This window comes from Gallinula chloropus, assembly GCF_964237585.1.
Source record: "Gallinula chloropus genome assembly, chromosome: 2".
Taxonomy (NCBI): Eukaryota; Metazoa; Chordata; class Aves; order Gruiformes; family Rallidae; genus Gallinula; species Gallinula chloropus.
Window position 1 is genome coordinate 114,641,535 of NC_140086.1, and position 13,988 is coordinate 114,655,522.

The following is a 13,988-nucleotide window of genomic DNA, read 5'->3' on the forward strand; positions in this document are numbered from 1 at the left end:
TCTGTCTTAACAAATTCACTTATGGAAGGGAATGAGAAAAACTTTTTAAAAAGATTACAGAGGAAATCACGGTCCTACCCTTACACTCAGCACTCCTTAAATACGTAGGGGGTACCAACAGAAGTGATCAGGAACTCCTTTTAACCAGCCACAAGTTAAAGGTAAAGGTACTGATGTTCATGCCATACTTTTGACTTATTGCCTGAGAGGAGCAGTGCTTCTTGTGAATCTGCTACAAACTACACACACCACGCTGACAAAACCCATCTCTCAGCATCAAAATATTACACTGTACAAAGCCAGCAGGTATTAATCTGACACCAGATTTTCTCCGTGTTCCAGGATCAGCTCTCCACAACTACTGACACCTGAAGCAAAACATGGTGACCAGAACACATTTGAAATTAAGTCAGATTTTATTGTATAATAGACCTTTATCAGAGTGGGAAAAAATCAGGGCTCATAAAACCAACTGCTAGTTAGTGGTTATGGAAAGAAAGTCAATTTGCAATTAAAGTGTAACGGCGGTACGTTAAATAGGAGTGAGTTATGGCAGCTAAACTTAATTAAAGCTGGAAATATTTAAAATATCAGAAAGAGTTTTATACTAGAACCACATGATGAGTTTTGACTTGATTGCTCTCAGAAGGCCCCTGCTGTACAGCCCTTCAGGCAAAACACCTGCTGAGGTCTATATGCATATGAAGAAAGACTACAGACTCATTTTAAAGCTGATAAGACTGTCTGGGCTCAAGCAATGATTCCATAGCCATTGCCCCAGTGAGATAGAGTTTGCATTGTCGTTTAATGGGGTGTGCCTCTTCGATGAAAAATATTGTTTGGATGCGTTTACATGGACTGCTGGACATAATTATGGCTTGGGAAAACTCTTTGTGGTAATTGTGTTCTTGGATTTTCATGTAATGATCATGTCTTGGCATGGAAGGTCCGGAGTACACCTGGAGCTGTGGTTTGCAATAGAGGTTCTGAGATCTCAGCTGTATTGCCTTATTAGAGGGGACACTGCCTGAGGCCAGAAACCCTGACTGTCCACTGTCAATTATTTAGGCACACTCGGAGGTACTGACAGAGTAACCTAGCTAAGCTAGCAGAGGATCCTCCTCCCATGTCTGCTGGTATGTTCTGTGAGGAGGTCTGGGACGATCCGCTCTCAGCTACTGTCGCTGGAATAGCATATGCCCTGCAGGGCCACAGCACATGCCCTGCAGGGCCACAGCACAGCCTGCATCACTTGCCTTCACCTGTGACGTCCTCCTGCAAATATTCTGCAGCACAGGTGGTATGTTCAGCTGTCTAGTTGGCCAGGCTGACTACACCCTCATGCTGACACGGCACGAGAGATTTCATACCACGCACCAGCTCCAGAAGGGCTGAGCGCTTGGTGACTGTTGGAGCCAGAGTCCACAGTGCACCTACAGCGACAAGCGAAGCACAGTGTTGGTAGCTGACAAGCACAGCCACAGCAGCTGTACTTCTGTTTTCACTATGGTTTTCACTTGCAGCTGCAGACCTTCCTCCAGCAATTCCAGCTGGAACCCACTGCCCAGCAAGATGCTCCAGAGCTGACTGTGAGAAAGTCTGTTTGGCTACAAGTTATGTTACTAAGGACAACAAAGGGATATTCTCCTGAATAATACTCTTTGAATAAAATTCCTGGCCTGGCCAGGAATATGGTCACATAACCACACAAATACCACCCTTCCTGAATGGTGCCTTGGAGGCAGCTTTTGGCTTGCAGAGACCCACATCTTTAAACTTAAGGTTGCACAAATACACACCCAAAAATGCTCTCAAAGCTAGGAGGTTTGATTTCTTTTTTTCTGATCTGACTACAGCGTATCCCTATGTATGGACATCCCTGTAATGGACTGGAAGCAGCCTGCAGTGTGAACAGGGATAGAGTAACCTCAAATGCAGTGTAGGCATAGCCAGCGTATCTGCTTCATTCTCCAGGCTCAAGTTAGCATTTCTTGAAGCAGCATCAAGATATCAATTACATTGCCTCGAAGAAAGAAAATGTTGCCAGTCTCATGTGTCCCAGTGAAGCCCAGAGAGCACAGTCCTTGTGGAACTTCCAGGATCCCGGGCAAAAGAAAGTAGTGCTACAAAGTGCCAGGAATGTCACAACTACTCTAAAAGTCTTCTCAGCAAAATCTGATTGATTGATGCATTGATGGATTGATTCAAGTGTTTGTTTGAAGAAATAAAATCCATGATTGGGAAGCATTTTCCTTTCATCGTACATACTTCAGGAAAATGAGAGCGGGGCATTCTTACTCTTTGTTGAAGTATGTCTCAATTAATTTTTCCAAAAATACATAGAACTGGATGCTAGTTTTGAAAATGTCATCATGCCCCAGGATCGCTTTCATAAATATGAGGAATTGTAGGCATTGCCAAGACATGCTTCGTTCCTATTTTTGGGCATACTTCGGAAGTTCTTACTTAAGCAACATTCAGGAGAAGTTGTGCTTAGGTAAGGACTGACACTAAGCCTCATCATAACAGGATTTTCTGGATTTCTGAATCTCAGCCCTAGTCTACAGCTCAAGTTTTGAAACTAGTCCTTAGACTTGTAATGGTTCACAGCATAACCGCAGAGATGAGTAGAAGTGAACTGTGGGTGGAAAATCAAACTCTTGTGTTGAAATTTTAGATGTTGTCATTCAGGTCCATCTCAAATGTAAATCTGTAGTTCAGATGGACTGGTTCTACTGCTCTTACTCCTCCTTTACCATGAAGCTTTGTGACAGGAGTGGGGTACAAGTTCTGCTACGTTCAGTACCAGATGTTTAAAGCATTTAAGACATGGAAGCCCTGACATTCTCGTACACATACAAAGCATGTGCTTTTACACTTCAGAAAATGAGAGAATATATACTGGGGTGAGAAACCAGTTTATTTTCATTGTGACCAACAAATCAGAGACCACAAATACACCATTAAATCCACAGCATGAGGACCCGAGGTGCAGTCCCCCAGCAGAGGTCTGCCTGCCTGCTGCCGGAGGGCAGCACTGACGTGGTGTAGCTGTGCAGTCTGGGATCAGACGGCGGTGAAAAGCTGGTGGGTGAGGAAGAGCTGTGGGAAGCCTCGCTGGAGGCCTCCCCACTTCATCTGGGAGATGCATTTAAGCTGCATCCCTGGCCCTGGGCCCCTGCCTGAGGAACACGGATGCTGTGCAATGTCCCAAGCTGTGTACCTCACTGAGTCAGATGCCTGGCTTGACCTGGGACCTGCCTTGTGACTGCAGACCCGTCTGGCACTGCCAGGGGAGCGCTCTGCCGGAGCAGAGCATGGCTTTGCCTCGGAGGCCCCTTGCCTAGTTGCTGCAGGGCTTTGTGTCTGTCCTCACTTTGAGCACTGACACGCTTGCTCACATATGCACTGGGAGTACGTTCCGGAGAGTCCGTAGCATGGGATATGTCTTTATGCAGAAATACCTGCGTGCAGGAATTTTTATTTCATTAAGAAGTTGTTTCTGAATAGGCTGCTTATTGTCTTTAGATGCTGGCACTGAAGGCAGGAATGTTTCTGCTGTGAGTCATACGATATTAAAAAAAAATTCATAATGGAGGCATCACAGGCACCACGGTTACTCAGTTAAAAGAAGATTAAAAGGAGTCCACTCCCATGGCCCACAAATATTGCTTGGCATTTCATATTAAAAAGTTACCTTATAGCATTGCCTGTATAATAACGTATTTTCCTTGATTTGTCTATGGCAAAATAGTCCCCCAGACCTGCAGTGTTGGTGAGTGAGCTCTCTCTCAGTGCAAAGATAGAGGCTCTAAAAAGGGAACAAAACCCCTATTCATTATTTCACTCTTAAAAAATTTTTGTCTGTTCAAAGTGCCCGTGTAGCAAATCTGTACAGTCATTTCTCTAACCATTTCTGTTCTAGAGCATAGAAATGGTGAAGTACCTACATTTTTAATTAAAATACTTATAAATTAGCACCTAAATGTTTTATGAAACTCTTAATTGCAACCGTATGGATTTGGGTCAATAGCTGTAAAATTCTTTTTTTACATATATGTCAAAAGGCATCTGCAAACATCAAATAAATTCCTGGCTATAGAATTTGATGGGAAGTAAACAGAAAATTTACTTTTCAATAAATTCAAAAGTTCAATAAATGCCAAAGAAAAATTAGAAGTTGTACAGAATAATTATTTGAAAGGGGTTGTATTTTTTACTGAAATGTGTGCATGTAAGATTATATAACAATGTATCATTTAAGTTCTGACAATTATATGACATTGTAATTATAAGAAACTTTTATGCTGTGCTGGTGCAGCCTCACCTTGAGTACTGTGTGCAGTTTTGGGCACCACAGTACAAGAGGGACAAAAAGCTATTGGAGAGTGTCCAGAGGAAGGCAGTGAGGATGGTGAGGGGTATGGAGGGGAAAACTTATGAGGAGATGCTGGAGTCCCTTGGTTTGTTCAGCCTGGAGGAGAGGAGGCTGAGGAGACACCTCATCGGGGTCCATGGCTTCCTGATGAGGGGGAGCGAAGGGGCAGGTGCTGATCTCCTCTCTTTGGTGACCAGTGATAGAACCCAAGGGAACAGCATGAAGCTGCGACAGGGGAGGTTTAGGTCAGATGTTAGGAAGAGGCTCTTTGCTTAGAGGGTGGTGGGGCACTGGAACAAGCTACCCAGGAAAGAGGTGACAGCACCCAGCTTGGCTGAGTTGAAAAAGCGTCTGTACGATGTGCTCAGCCCCATGCTCTGACTTAGCTGGCCCTGTGTGGAGCCAGGGGTTGGACTCAATGATCTGTATGGGTCCCTTCCAACTCAGGATATTCTCTGATTCCACATACTCGTTTACAGAAATTCCCCCAAAATACCGTCTGACACTTACATCCATACCAAATTAGCACTTTCCATGTCCGAAGGGCAGACAAGGAAAAATAAAAGCAAACCTGATCTGTAACAGCTGCTAGCTTGGCTTTTCTTTTTCTGTACAGCATTATCAGCTATAAACACAGTACGTAAAGTTTCGAGGACATGCCTTTGGGTGGGAATACTTGCGAAGATCTTCCAAGAAAGGTTACCACGAGAGGGAGCTCTTAAGCAGCCAGAAAAGTTTGGGTTGGGGCTTTTTTTGGGGGGGGAGGGGGCTTCAACATACAAAGGAAAACTATGTCAAAATCAGGCAACAGACAGAAAAATCAGTCAGTTTAAAATACTCCCCAAATATAAACATGCTAAGTTCTTCATGGGGAAAAAAAAAAAGAGAGCACTTTAAACAATGTATATGTGACTTCATGTCTGCATTAAACTATGTATGTAAGGAAAACTTGATCTCATGAGGAAGAACCCTGCGGCTCTTCTTTGCCTGGGAAAACCTTTCTTGATCAATTCTGGTAATGCAGGAGTTACTCAAGTGAGTGCTGAATCGGGTCCTATTTATAGCAGGGTTTGCATTACAGAAAAAAAAGCAAACAAACTGGAGGCCAACACACCAGATCACACGTGCTCTTCCCTTTCCCTTCCAGTTCCCATGCAGTGAGAAAGGGGTTGCTTTGCGTAAACGTGGGCAGAGCCTGCCACTGCTCTGGTACAGTTGCTAGTGGTAGTTACTCGGGTGAATATCAACACCCTGTCTGGTGTGGAAAGTCATTTCCATGTAATGAGAAGGATCCTGATCCCTGTGGTTGTTCACATTCTTCAGTGCATTTGCTCACTGTCTTCCAAGCTTCCTACCAGATAGCAAAAATGCCATGACTTGTTTTGCAACAACAGAGATTTTTTTGCCTGTCCAAGGCCAAAATACACCCAAGTTACACGTCCCTTGATACCACTGTGCAAGTACACTGTGTGCTCCCTAGGTTTTACTTCTCAGGTCAGGCCAATGAAGTCTTTCGGATCCTCTTCTAGTTCTTCTGTATGGCTCTTACAAACAGTAGCATGACAACAGAGAAATCATTGCATCTAGATTAAAAAACTGCTTCTGGGTATTTTAACTACAAGTTTAATCAATTCCTTAAGTTCAACAATTGAGAAAATTTTGGATCAATGGACTATTATGTTGAGCTATTGCCCCCCAAATTTTCCCAGCGTGACACAGAATCATTGCACAACAGTTTTACACAGAACACTTGCATGTCATCTCCCACCAGAGAAATTTCAAGACAGAAAAACATAATTGCTCAAGGGCTGACAAACTGAAACAGAGGCAATAATTCGCTTGACGAGCCACAGTTAAATACCTCTACCAACAGAGACAACCATCTCTGCCACCACACAAAAATGACATAAAGGACACTGAGCTATGTAGCAGTGCTTTGAGTAATCACAGAATCACAGAATTGTAGGGGCTGGAAGGGACCTCAAGAGATCATCGGGCTCAACCCCCCTGCCAAAACAGCTCCCTAGGACAGGTTGCACAGGCAGGCGTCCAGACGGGTCTTGAATATCTCCAGAGAAGGAGACTCCTCAAGCCCTCTGCACAGCCTGTCCCAGGGCTCTGTCACCCTCACTGTGAAAAAGTTCTTCTGCATGTTGGTGCGGAACTTCCTGTGCTCCAACTTGCAACCATTGCCCCTTGTCCTGTCTCCACAGACCACTGAAAAGGGGCTGGCCATTTCCCCCTGCATCCCATACTTAAGATACTTATAAACTTTAATTAGGTCCCCCCTTAGTCTTCTTTTCTCAAGGCTGAACAGTCCCAGCTCACTCAGCCTTTCCTCACAGGCGAGATGCTCCACGCCCTTATTCATCTTCGTGGCCCTTCTCTGGGCTCTCTCCAGGAGATCCCTGTCTTTTTTATACCAGGGAGCCCAGAACTGGATACAATACTCCAGGTGGGGCCTGGAGAAGACATGAGGGACTAAACATGATAGAAGTTGCCACTTACATGTTAACTCTGACACTACTTTCTTGACCTGTTATTACTGTTTTTCACTACCCATGGGTTTTCATTTGTTCTTCCTTCTCTGCATCACACACAAATTAGCAAATGAATCATAGAAGATTTATCAGGCTGAATTACTTAATTGCAGTATCTACATGTTAAAACATATTTGACAATAAGAAACAAATTAATGCCTTGGAGTAATCCAGTAATCAGGCATCAGTCAAACCCCCCTCACACCCTATTTCTGTACGCAAATTGCCTTGGCACGTACAAAAAAAATACCAGACTACTAGTTTTGGGTTCTGTGTCCTAAATGAGCATATGAAAGCAATCTACATTAAATAACAAATTTCAAGAACATCCAGGGCACAAGACAAAATGTACCAGGGTTCACCGAGTGCATTTTGGATACAGTTAAATCTGATTTCATCTTTAAGGCCTTGTGAGAAAAAACGTGGGTACTTCAACTAGCTTGGGACATATATTGCAACAGCATCAAGAAGAACTTTCCCTCATGAATGCATTGGTTTGTATTCTGAAGGTACTTAATACTTCTTTGTTCTGATATTCTGCATTTCAGAGGGAGGAATCCAACACAGGGATAAATTCAGCTTGGAAAGATAAACATTGTCCTTTTGCAATTAATGTGTGGAAAGATGCAAAATAAATACCTGTATGACATGGATAACAAGAAAATACCCAAACAACCCTCCCCCAACCCCACATTTGTGCTTAAAATAGCATAATATGGCACTACTATACCTCCTGACAGTATCAAGAAAAACCTTGATGTACTGAGCTCCAGCCTATGAACAGATGAAAGCCTGCAGTAATTCCAGAGTGTATTAAAAGGAGGTGTATGATTGAAGGCCACCAGATCCAAGACGCGACCTGAATGTTTGCTTCAAGCCACGCAGGATGGAACACGATGTCAAAGTGCCATCCCGGCTGCTGAGGAATCTGACAGGAATGCTAAGGACAACTTCCTCATAGATTTTCCTCAGTGTCAATTTAGGCTACGTCAAGTGTAACTTACTGGAACTTTCTGAGTGACTCATGTTAAATTCACTCTAGTTTTATTATTATGGTCTGCGCGGGCTATTTTTTGATATGGACCTTTTAATCACAGGGCTTTAAAGGGATTTTTTTTTATGGTTCTTTCAGGGATGGGATTACATCTGCTGTAAAGGAGGGATTTTTCAGCAGGGGAAGTCAGCCTGTGGAAGTAGCTTTTCTGCTGGAATGACTGACAGGCCTGCTACAGAAGATCGATAACTGGGTTGCACGAGGTCTCAGCCTGTTAAAAGCTACTGCTAGGGGAGGAAAGCGGGTAGAAACAGAGCCTGGAACACGCTTTCTTATCAGCCTAAGGCAGGGAGAGGGTGGCATTCTCCCTCCCCAGCCTGTTTTTCTGTACGATACTCCCCTTTTCAGAACAGGACGTTACACGTGGCAATTGTGCGGCACACTCATATGGGGTGGGGGCGTAGAAACAGGTTTGATGTGCAATTCAGGTTGGAAACGCGCCTCGCTGGATTAGTGTCGTTCACCTCAGCTCCTGCTGGAATCGCTGGGGTTGCCAACAAGTCATAGTCAGAGGACTGAAGGAAAGTTTTGATTCTGTGTTCAATTACATGGGAGCTTAATTGCTCTACAAAACATTATGCATTGTACCAATACACAAGAGTAGCGGATTTACCCTCACATGCTTGCATATCAAAAGGAAGATTGCATTCCAGTGGAAGCAATCCCCTTAACTGGGAATAAGAGGCTTTAAAAGATCTTCAGCTTGAAAGAAAATGCCTTCTTTTTGGAGCCAGGCCCACATCCCTAGGTATAAAGTCCACCAGGACTTTCTGAGAACATCTAATGACAAAACTGTGTCTTTGGTCCATGCTGGAGGACTGCTCTAGATTCAGCATCAGAGTGCTACTCCTGCCCTGCTTAAAAACAGCTGTTTGTGGAATCAAAATGCTGTTTGCAGAGGAAGAGGTGAACCCAGATTTGTTGATCCCACACAACGGAGAATTCTGTTCATTGCTAGGATGCCAAAGGAAGTTGGCCTGATTTTATCTGAACACCTCACTGATAAGAAGGCAACCAACTTTCTAGTGCTGTATCAGCGTCTGTAGAGTATAAAGGCACCAGCGCTGGCAGGTCCTAACAGAGTAAACCTGCTGGTTTTAGCAGCTGTGAGAGTTAAATTTCTTCATAGTAGCTGGCAGGGGGCTGTGTTGGGGGCCAAGTTCTGGTTTTGTGCAGGAAACAGTGTTGACAGCACAGGGATGTTTCCCTTACTGCTGAGCAGCACTTACACAGAGCCAAGGCCTTTTCTGCTTCTCACCCTGCCCTACAAAGGGTGGGGAAGGGACACAGCTGGGACAGCTGACCCTGACTGACAAAGGGAAAACGCATACTGTATGACATCATGCTCAGCAGGTAAAGCTGAGGAAGAAGAAGGAAGAGGGGATGTTTGGAGTGTTGGCATCTGTCTTCCCAAGTAACCATTACCTGTGATGGAGCCCTGCAGTCCTGGGGATGGCTGAACGCCTGCCTGCCCATGGGAAGTGGGGAATGAATTCCTTGGTTTGCTTTGCTTGTGTGTGAGGCTTTTGCTTCACCCATTGAACTGTCTTTACCTCACCCCCTGAGCTTTCTGTTCTTTGGATTCTCCCCCCATCCCACACGGGGGAAGTGAGGGAGCGGCTGTGTGGTGCTCAGTTGCTGGCCGGGGTTACACCACAACAATGAAACACAAAAGTCATTCTCTGATTTTACAGCAAGGCAACTATTTTCTCACGTGTTTTCTAAAAACCCCTTATTACAGGAAAGGGAGTAGACAGAAGCCACCTATCCCAGCATGGCTTTTTGCCCTTGACATAGCTTTGTGATGCCGTCTTTGGGCTGACAAAATAGTTTTGACATTTTAAGTGTGTATCTTTTTATACTTTACCCTCCTCCTCAGCTTCAGTGGTACTCACAGCAATCAGATTACCTACTCAGCGTATTTGCTTTGAATCAAGAGAACTTCAGAAAAGCTGGTGCCATGAGCTTTACCCTCTTGTTTTGCATAGAATTTTCTATCTTAAGAGATGGACCTTAATTTGTAATATAATTAGAGGTGAATTTTAAATTCCTTGGTTGGGGGGGGGGGGGGTGTCTGAAAGTTTTGTGGACTGAAACCATTTCCAGTTCTTGATACTGCAAGAGTCTGCTATCATCTAATCAGTTCTTTTCTATTTAGCCAATCCTATTAGATGAAGTTACTTTTAACTTACTTTTTAACTTTCACAGCAAAAAATTAACTTTCTAAACTTACACCCCCCAGTGAATCAGATTCTATTGCACTGAAAAAAATAAAACAATGCAGGTTTATTTTTCTGCTATTTTCCATTTCCAGCAATTCCCTTGAGTCCCATTCTCAATAAAAGCAGTTAGTAGTAATCCCATCTTCATAATGATAGATTAGCAATGTATCGTCATAAACGGTGTTGCACACACACAGGACTAGAACTCAGCTCCATCCAAAACTATGGTTCTTTATATGTGGACAGGGAAATGCATTGTGAAAACACTGTGAGTGGTTCACAATCTTTTTGTTAAACGACAGCAAGCTTGATGCAGAATACATACATTTCTGTTTCAAAGGCATCTATCAACTTTTTAATCATTTTCATTATTGTAATGCCTGGGGCGTAATCAAGCATGGGATCCCAAATCTGCCACATCACACCAACATACACAAAAGGCTTCTGGTGGTCTTGCCTTCTGCTGTGCCTCTGTACATAGATCTTTTTTTTTCCTCAGATCGATTCCCTCAGCTAGCCCTCTGCAAGGTCACACAGATGTCAGTGCCTGGGACAAAAAGGGAAATGCAGAATTCCTGAGATTGGGATCTGTGAGAAGCAGGCAAGCAGGACCACTGTAGCACCAATGTAGTTTGGTTTACAATGCTGTGAAACTGCAATTTGCAGGCGTGGTTCCTCAGTCAGTTTATACCTGTCTAAATCCTGCAGCCAAATGAAGGGAGTACCTCAATTTCCTACCGTCTCACCCTGCCCCAGCGTTAGGACTAATGAGGCACGCGAGACAGACAGACTTTGCTGTCTTGAAACTAAGCTGAACTTTCATGACACGACGGCTGGCTTTGAAAGAGGTCCCACCAGCCCTCGTCTGTCCCCACCTAGCTTCTGGCTGGCTGCTTCTACTTTCCCTGTGCCAATTCTGGCACTTACTTAACCCCAGAGTGAGGCAATTTAGGAATCCGGATCAGCAAAAAGTTAATTCTGTGGGGGAAAAAAACCCCCACACATGCCCTGGCTTTGGTGTAGGAAAAGGAAGGATTGTACACATGAGAGCAGGACCTCCTGTATGAACAGCAGCTTGTAGGTCAGTGTAACATGAAACCTCCCAGTATCAGAGGGATGGGAGACCAACATCATGGACATTACACTTCCCATCTACAGAGTCCTATGCATCTACCCTTAGGACCTGTAAGCCAGCCCAGCTCATTGACACCAACTTGATCATTTAGCCTGTTAAATCTACCAAATGTGGTCAGCGAGGACAGGACCTGGCACAGGGGACAAGGGGGCCCAAGCAGCACAGCTTGTGCATCAAGAAGAGGCTTCCTTTCCCCTTTCCTTTTCCTTTTTCCCCTTTCCTTTTCCTTTGTCCCCTTTCCTTTTCCTTTGTCCCCTTTCCTTTTCCTTTTTCCCCTTTCCTCTTTTCTTTCCTTTCTGGTTCATTGCGCCTCTCCCCTTTTTCTTTCCCTTCTCTTTTCCTTTCCTCTCCTCGCAAGTGAAAAACCACAACCGTACTTTCAGAGGCCTTTGGGGCCTCAGGACCCCACTGCCAGGGCAAGGGAATGCAGGATGGGACGCCTTTCCCCTCTCATCAAGGGGATCTGGAACAGTTTAAACTGCCCTTGAAACACCGCCTCAACTCACAGCTTCCCCCACAAAGGGTTTCTGTCTGTCGCACGCCATTCCCGGCACTCAGCATGCGAGTTCGCCACACTGCAGAGTTAAACCCCGCAGGCTTTAAACACCGAGACGGCTGCCCGGGGGTCGCCCCGCCGCCGCCAGTAACCCCCAGCGAGGGGCGGGCAGCGGGCAAAGCCGGAGACTGCGGGGCACCACTTCTGGGCACCGAGCCGGCCCCGCGCAGGGAAGGGCAGCAGCAGTTTCACTGCCCAGCCTCACACAGCCCCGGAGGAGAGGCAGGGCGACAACCACGCCAAGGCACCCGGCTCCCCAGACCCTGCGTGGGGGAGGGAGGGAAGCACCCGGCGAGGCGCAAGAGCCAGCTCGGGGTGCCCAGCCCCGCAGCGGCCTCCTCGCCGGCAGCCCGCACTCGCTCCCGTCCTGCCGCAAGCGAGCGCCCCTCACACCGCTTCCCCTGTTTCTCAACACTTTCTCTTCTTCCTCTTCCTCCTCCTCGCCCGCCGCCGCTTGTCCCCAGAGCACCGGCTGGCACGACCGGGACCGCCCGCGCACCGCCGTCCCTCCTTCCCTCCCCTCTGCGGGCAGCAGTGCGGCGGCCGCAGCCCGACCGCCGGCCGAGCGGGGCGGAGAGCGCATGCGCTGCCTGCCGCAAGGGGCCCGCGGAGCACCGACGGGTGGGGTGTGTGTGTGTGTGGTCTTGCTGGCTGCCAGTCTGCCCGTGTGTCTGGCCGTCGGTCCGTCTGTCCGCCCGCCGCAGCGCGGGGCGGGAAGGGCCACACGGGCGCGGGCCCGGTAGACGCGGGAGGCTGGGGCAGCGGCGTGGGCGGGGCCGCCGCGCGCCACGCCTAGCCTCGCTGGCGCCGGCCGGGGCGGCCCGTGGCGGGGCGGGGGGAACGCGCAACTTCCACGGGACGGAGACGGCCCCCCAGCCCGGTGGAGGAAGGCGCGGCGGGGCGTGAGCGGCTCCGCGGGGACTTGCTCGACCCGGCTAGCGGTGGGGGCCGACGGGAAAGGGGAGCTGAGAGCGGCGCGGAGCTCCGCCGAGGCGAAGTTTCGAAGTCGCCCCGCGGGCGGGCGAGCGAGGAGGAGGGTCGGAGGCCGCGGCGCTGGGAGCATGAGAGGTCCGCCCCGGCCTCGCCGCTGCTGCGACCGTGAGAGAACGGGCCGGTGCCCGCAGCGGTGAGAGGCGGCCCGGGGATCGCTCCTCGGCGCCTGAAGGCGGGAGGAGAGAACGGAAAGCGGTGGCGGCAGCAGCAGCTTCCGCGGGGACCCGCTCAGCCCACGGCTGCCCGCCCGCCGCCGAGGTGCCTGCTCGCCCCCTCCGCCCCACAGGGCGAGCTGTAGCGCTTGTTCTCGTTCCCAAATTCCCTCCCCTCCCCGCCGGGGGAAGAGGGGAGGTGGCGGCAAGACGCCCTCTCGGGATCTTTTAAGACGACGCGGAGGCGCCCGGAAAGCCCCGAGACCGAGGGGGCGGCTCCCAGCGACCCCTCCGCCCGCCGGGCCGCCGCAGCCTCCGAGCCTTGCGTGCGCCCCCCGCCACCCCGTCTTCCCTTCCTACTTGAGGCTTCACCTTGCGGGCAGGCTCGGGGAGGAGGCCGGAGGAAGCCGCCCGTGCCCCTGGCGGCGGCGTGCGGTGCGTGTGCGCATGGAGGCGCCGGGCGCGGAGCCGGGGCTGAGAGGGCGAAGAGAGGCTTCATGAGCGCCGCGGCCCTGCCTGGGATCGCCGCCTCGCCGGGCGTCTCCCACCCCCTGCCGCCCACCCTGCCCTGGCCGCGCTTCCGACCTTGAAGTCGGTGGGTTCGTCTCCGAAGAAACTTTTCCGCAGCGGCCGAGGATGGAGCCCCCCGGTATGGATTATTTCTGCGACCAGGTACAGCAGAAGGACGTGGGCCGCAGGATGCAGGTCGGCCAGGAACTGCTGGAGTACCTGAGCGACCCGGTGAGGTCCTCCGACCTGGAGCAGGACCAGCAACGCCTTGACAAAGTGATCGACGAATTAACAGGATGGGTCAACTCCAGTAATTTTAAGGTAAGGCTGGCCGGCGGGGCTTGGTACAGGCGGACCATGATTCATCATGATAGGGAGGCATAGACCTCCGCAGTACTTCTACATCAGATACGAGCAGAAATAAAATTACATTTACACCTGGCTGCTC

General features: G+C 48.5%; 1 protein-coding gene across 12 annotated transcripts in view; it reads left to right on the top strand.

The window, feature by feature from the left end:
* Positions 1–13,568: 13,568 nt before the first annotated feature.
* Positions 13,569–13,988, top strand: part of CLASP2 (cytoplasmic linker associated protein 2) — a gene marked incomplete at its 5' end in the record, with an annotated part of 146,096 nt that continues 145,676 nt past the window's right edge. For all 12 annotated transcript variants that reach the window (XM_084279667.1, XM_084279691.1, XM_084279688.1 and 9 more), the window contains one exon: positions 13,569–13,861. In XM_084279667.1, the coding sequence (XP_084135793.1) occupies positions 13,667–13,861 (195 nt within the window). The remainder of the gene's footprint in view (positions 13,862–13,988) is intronic.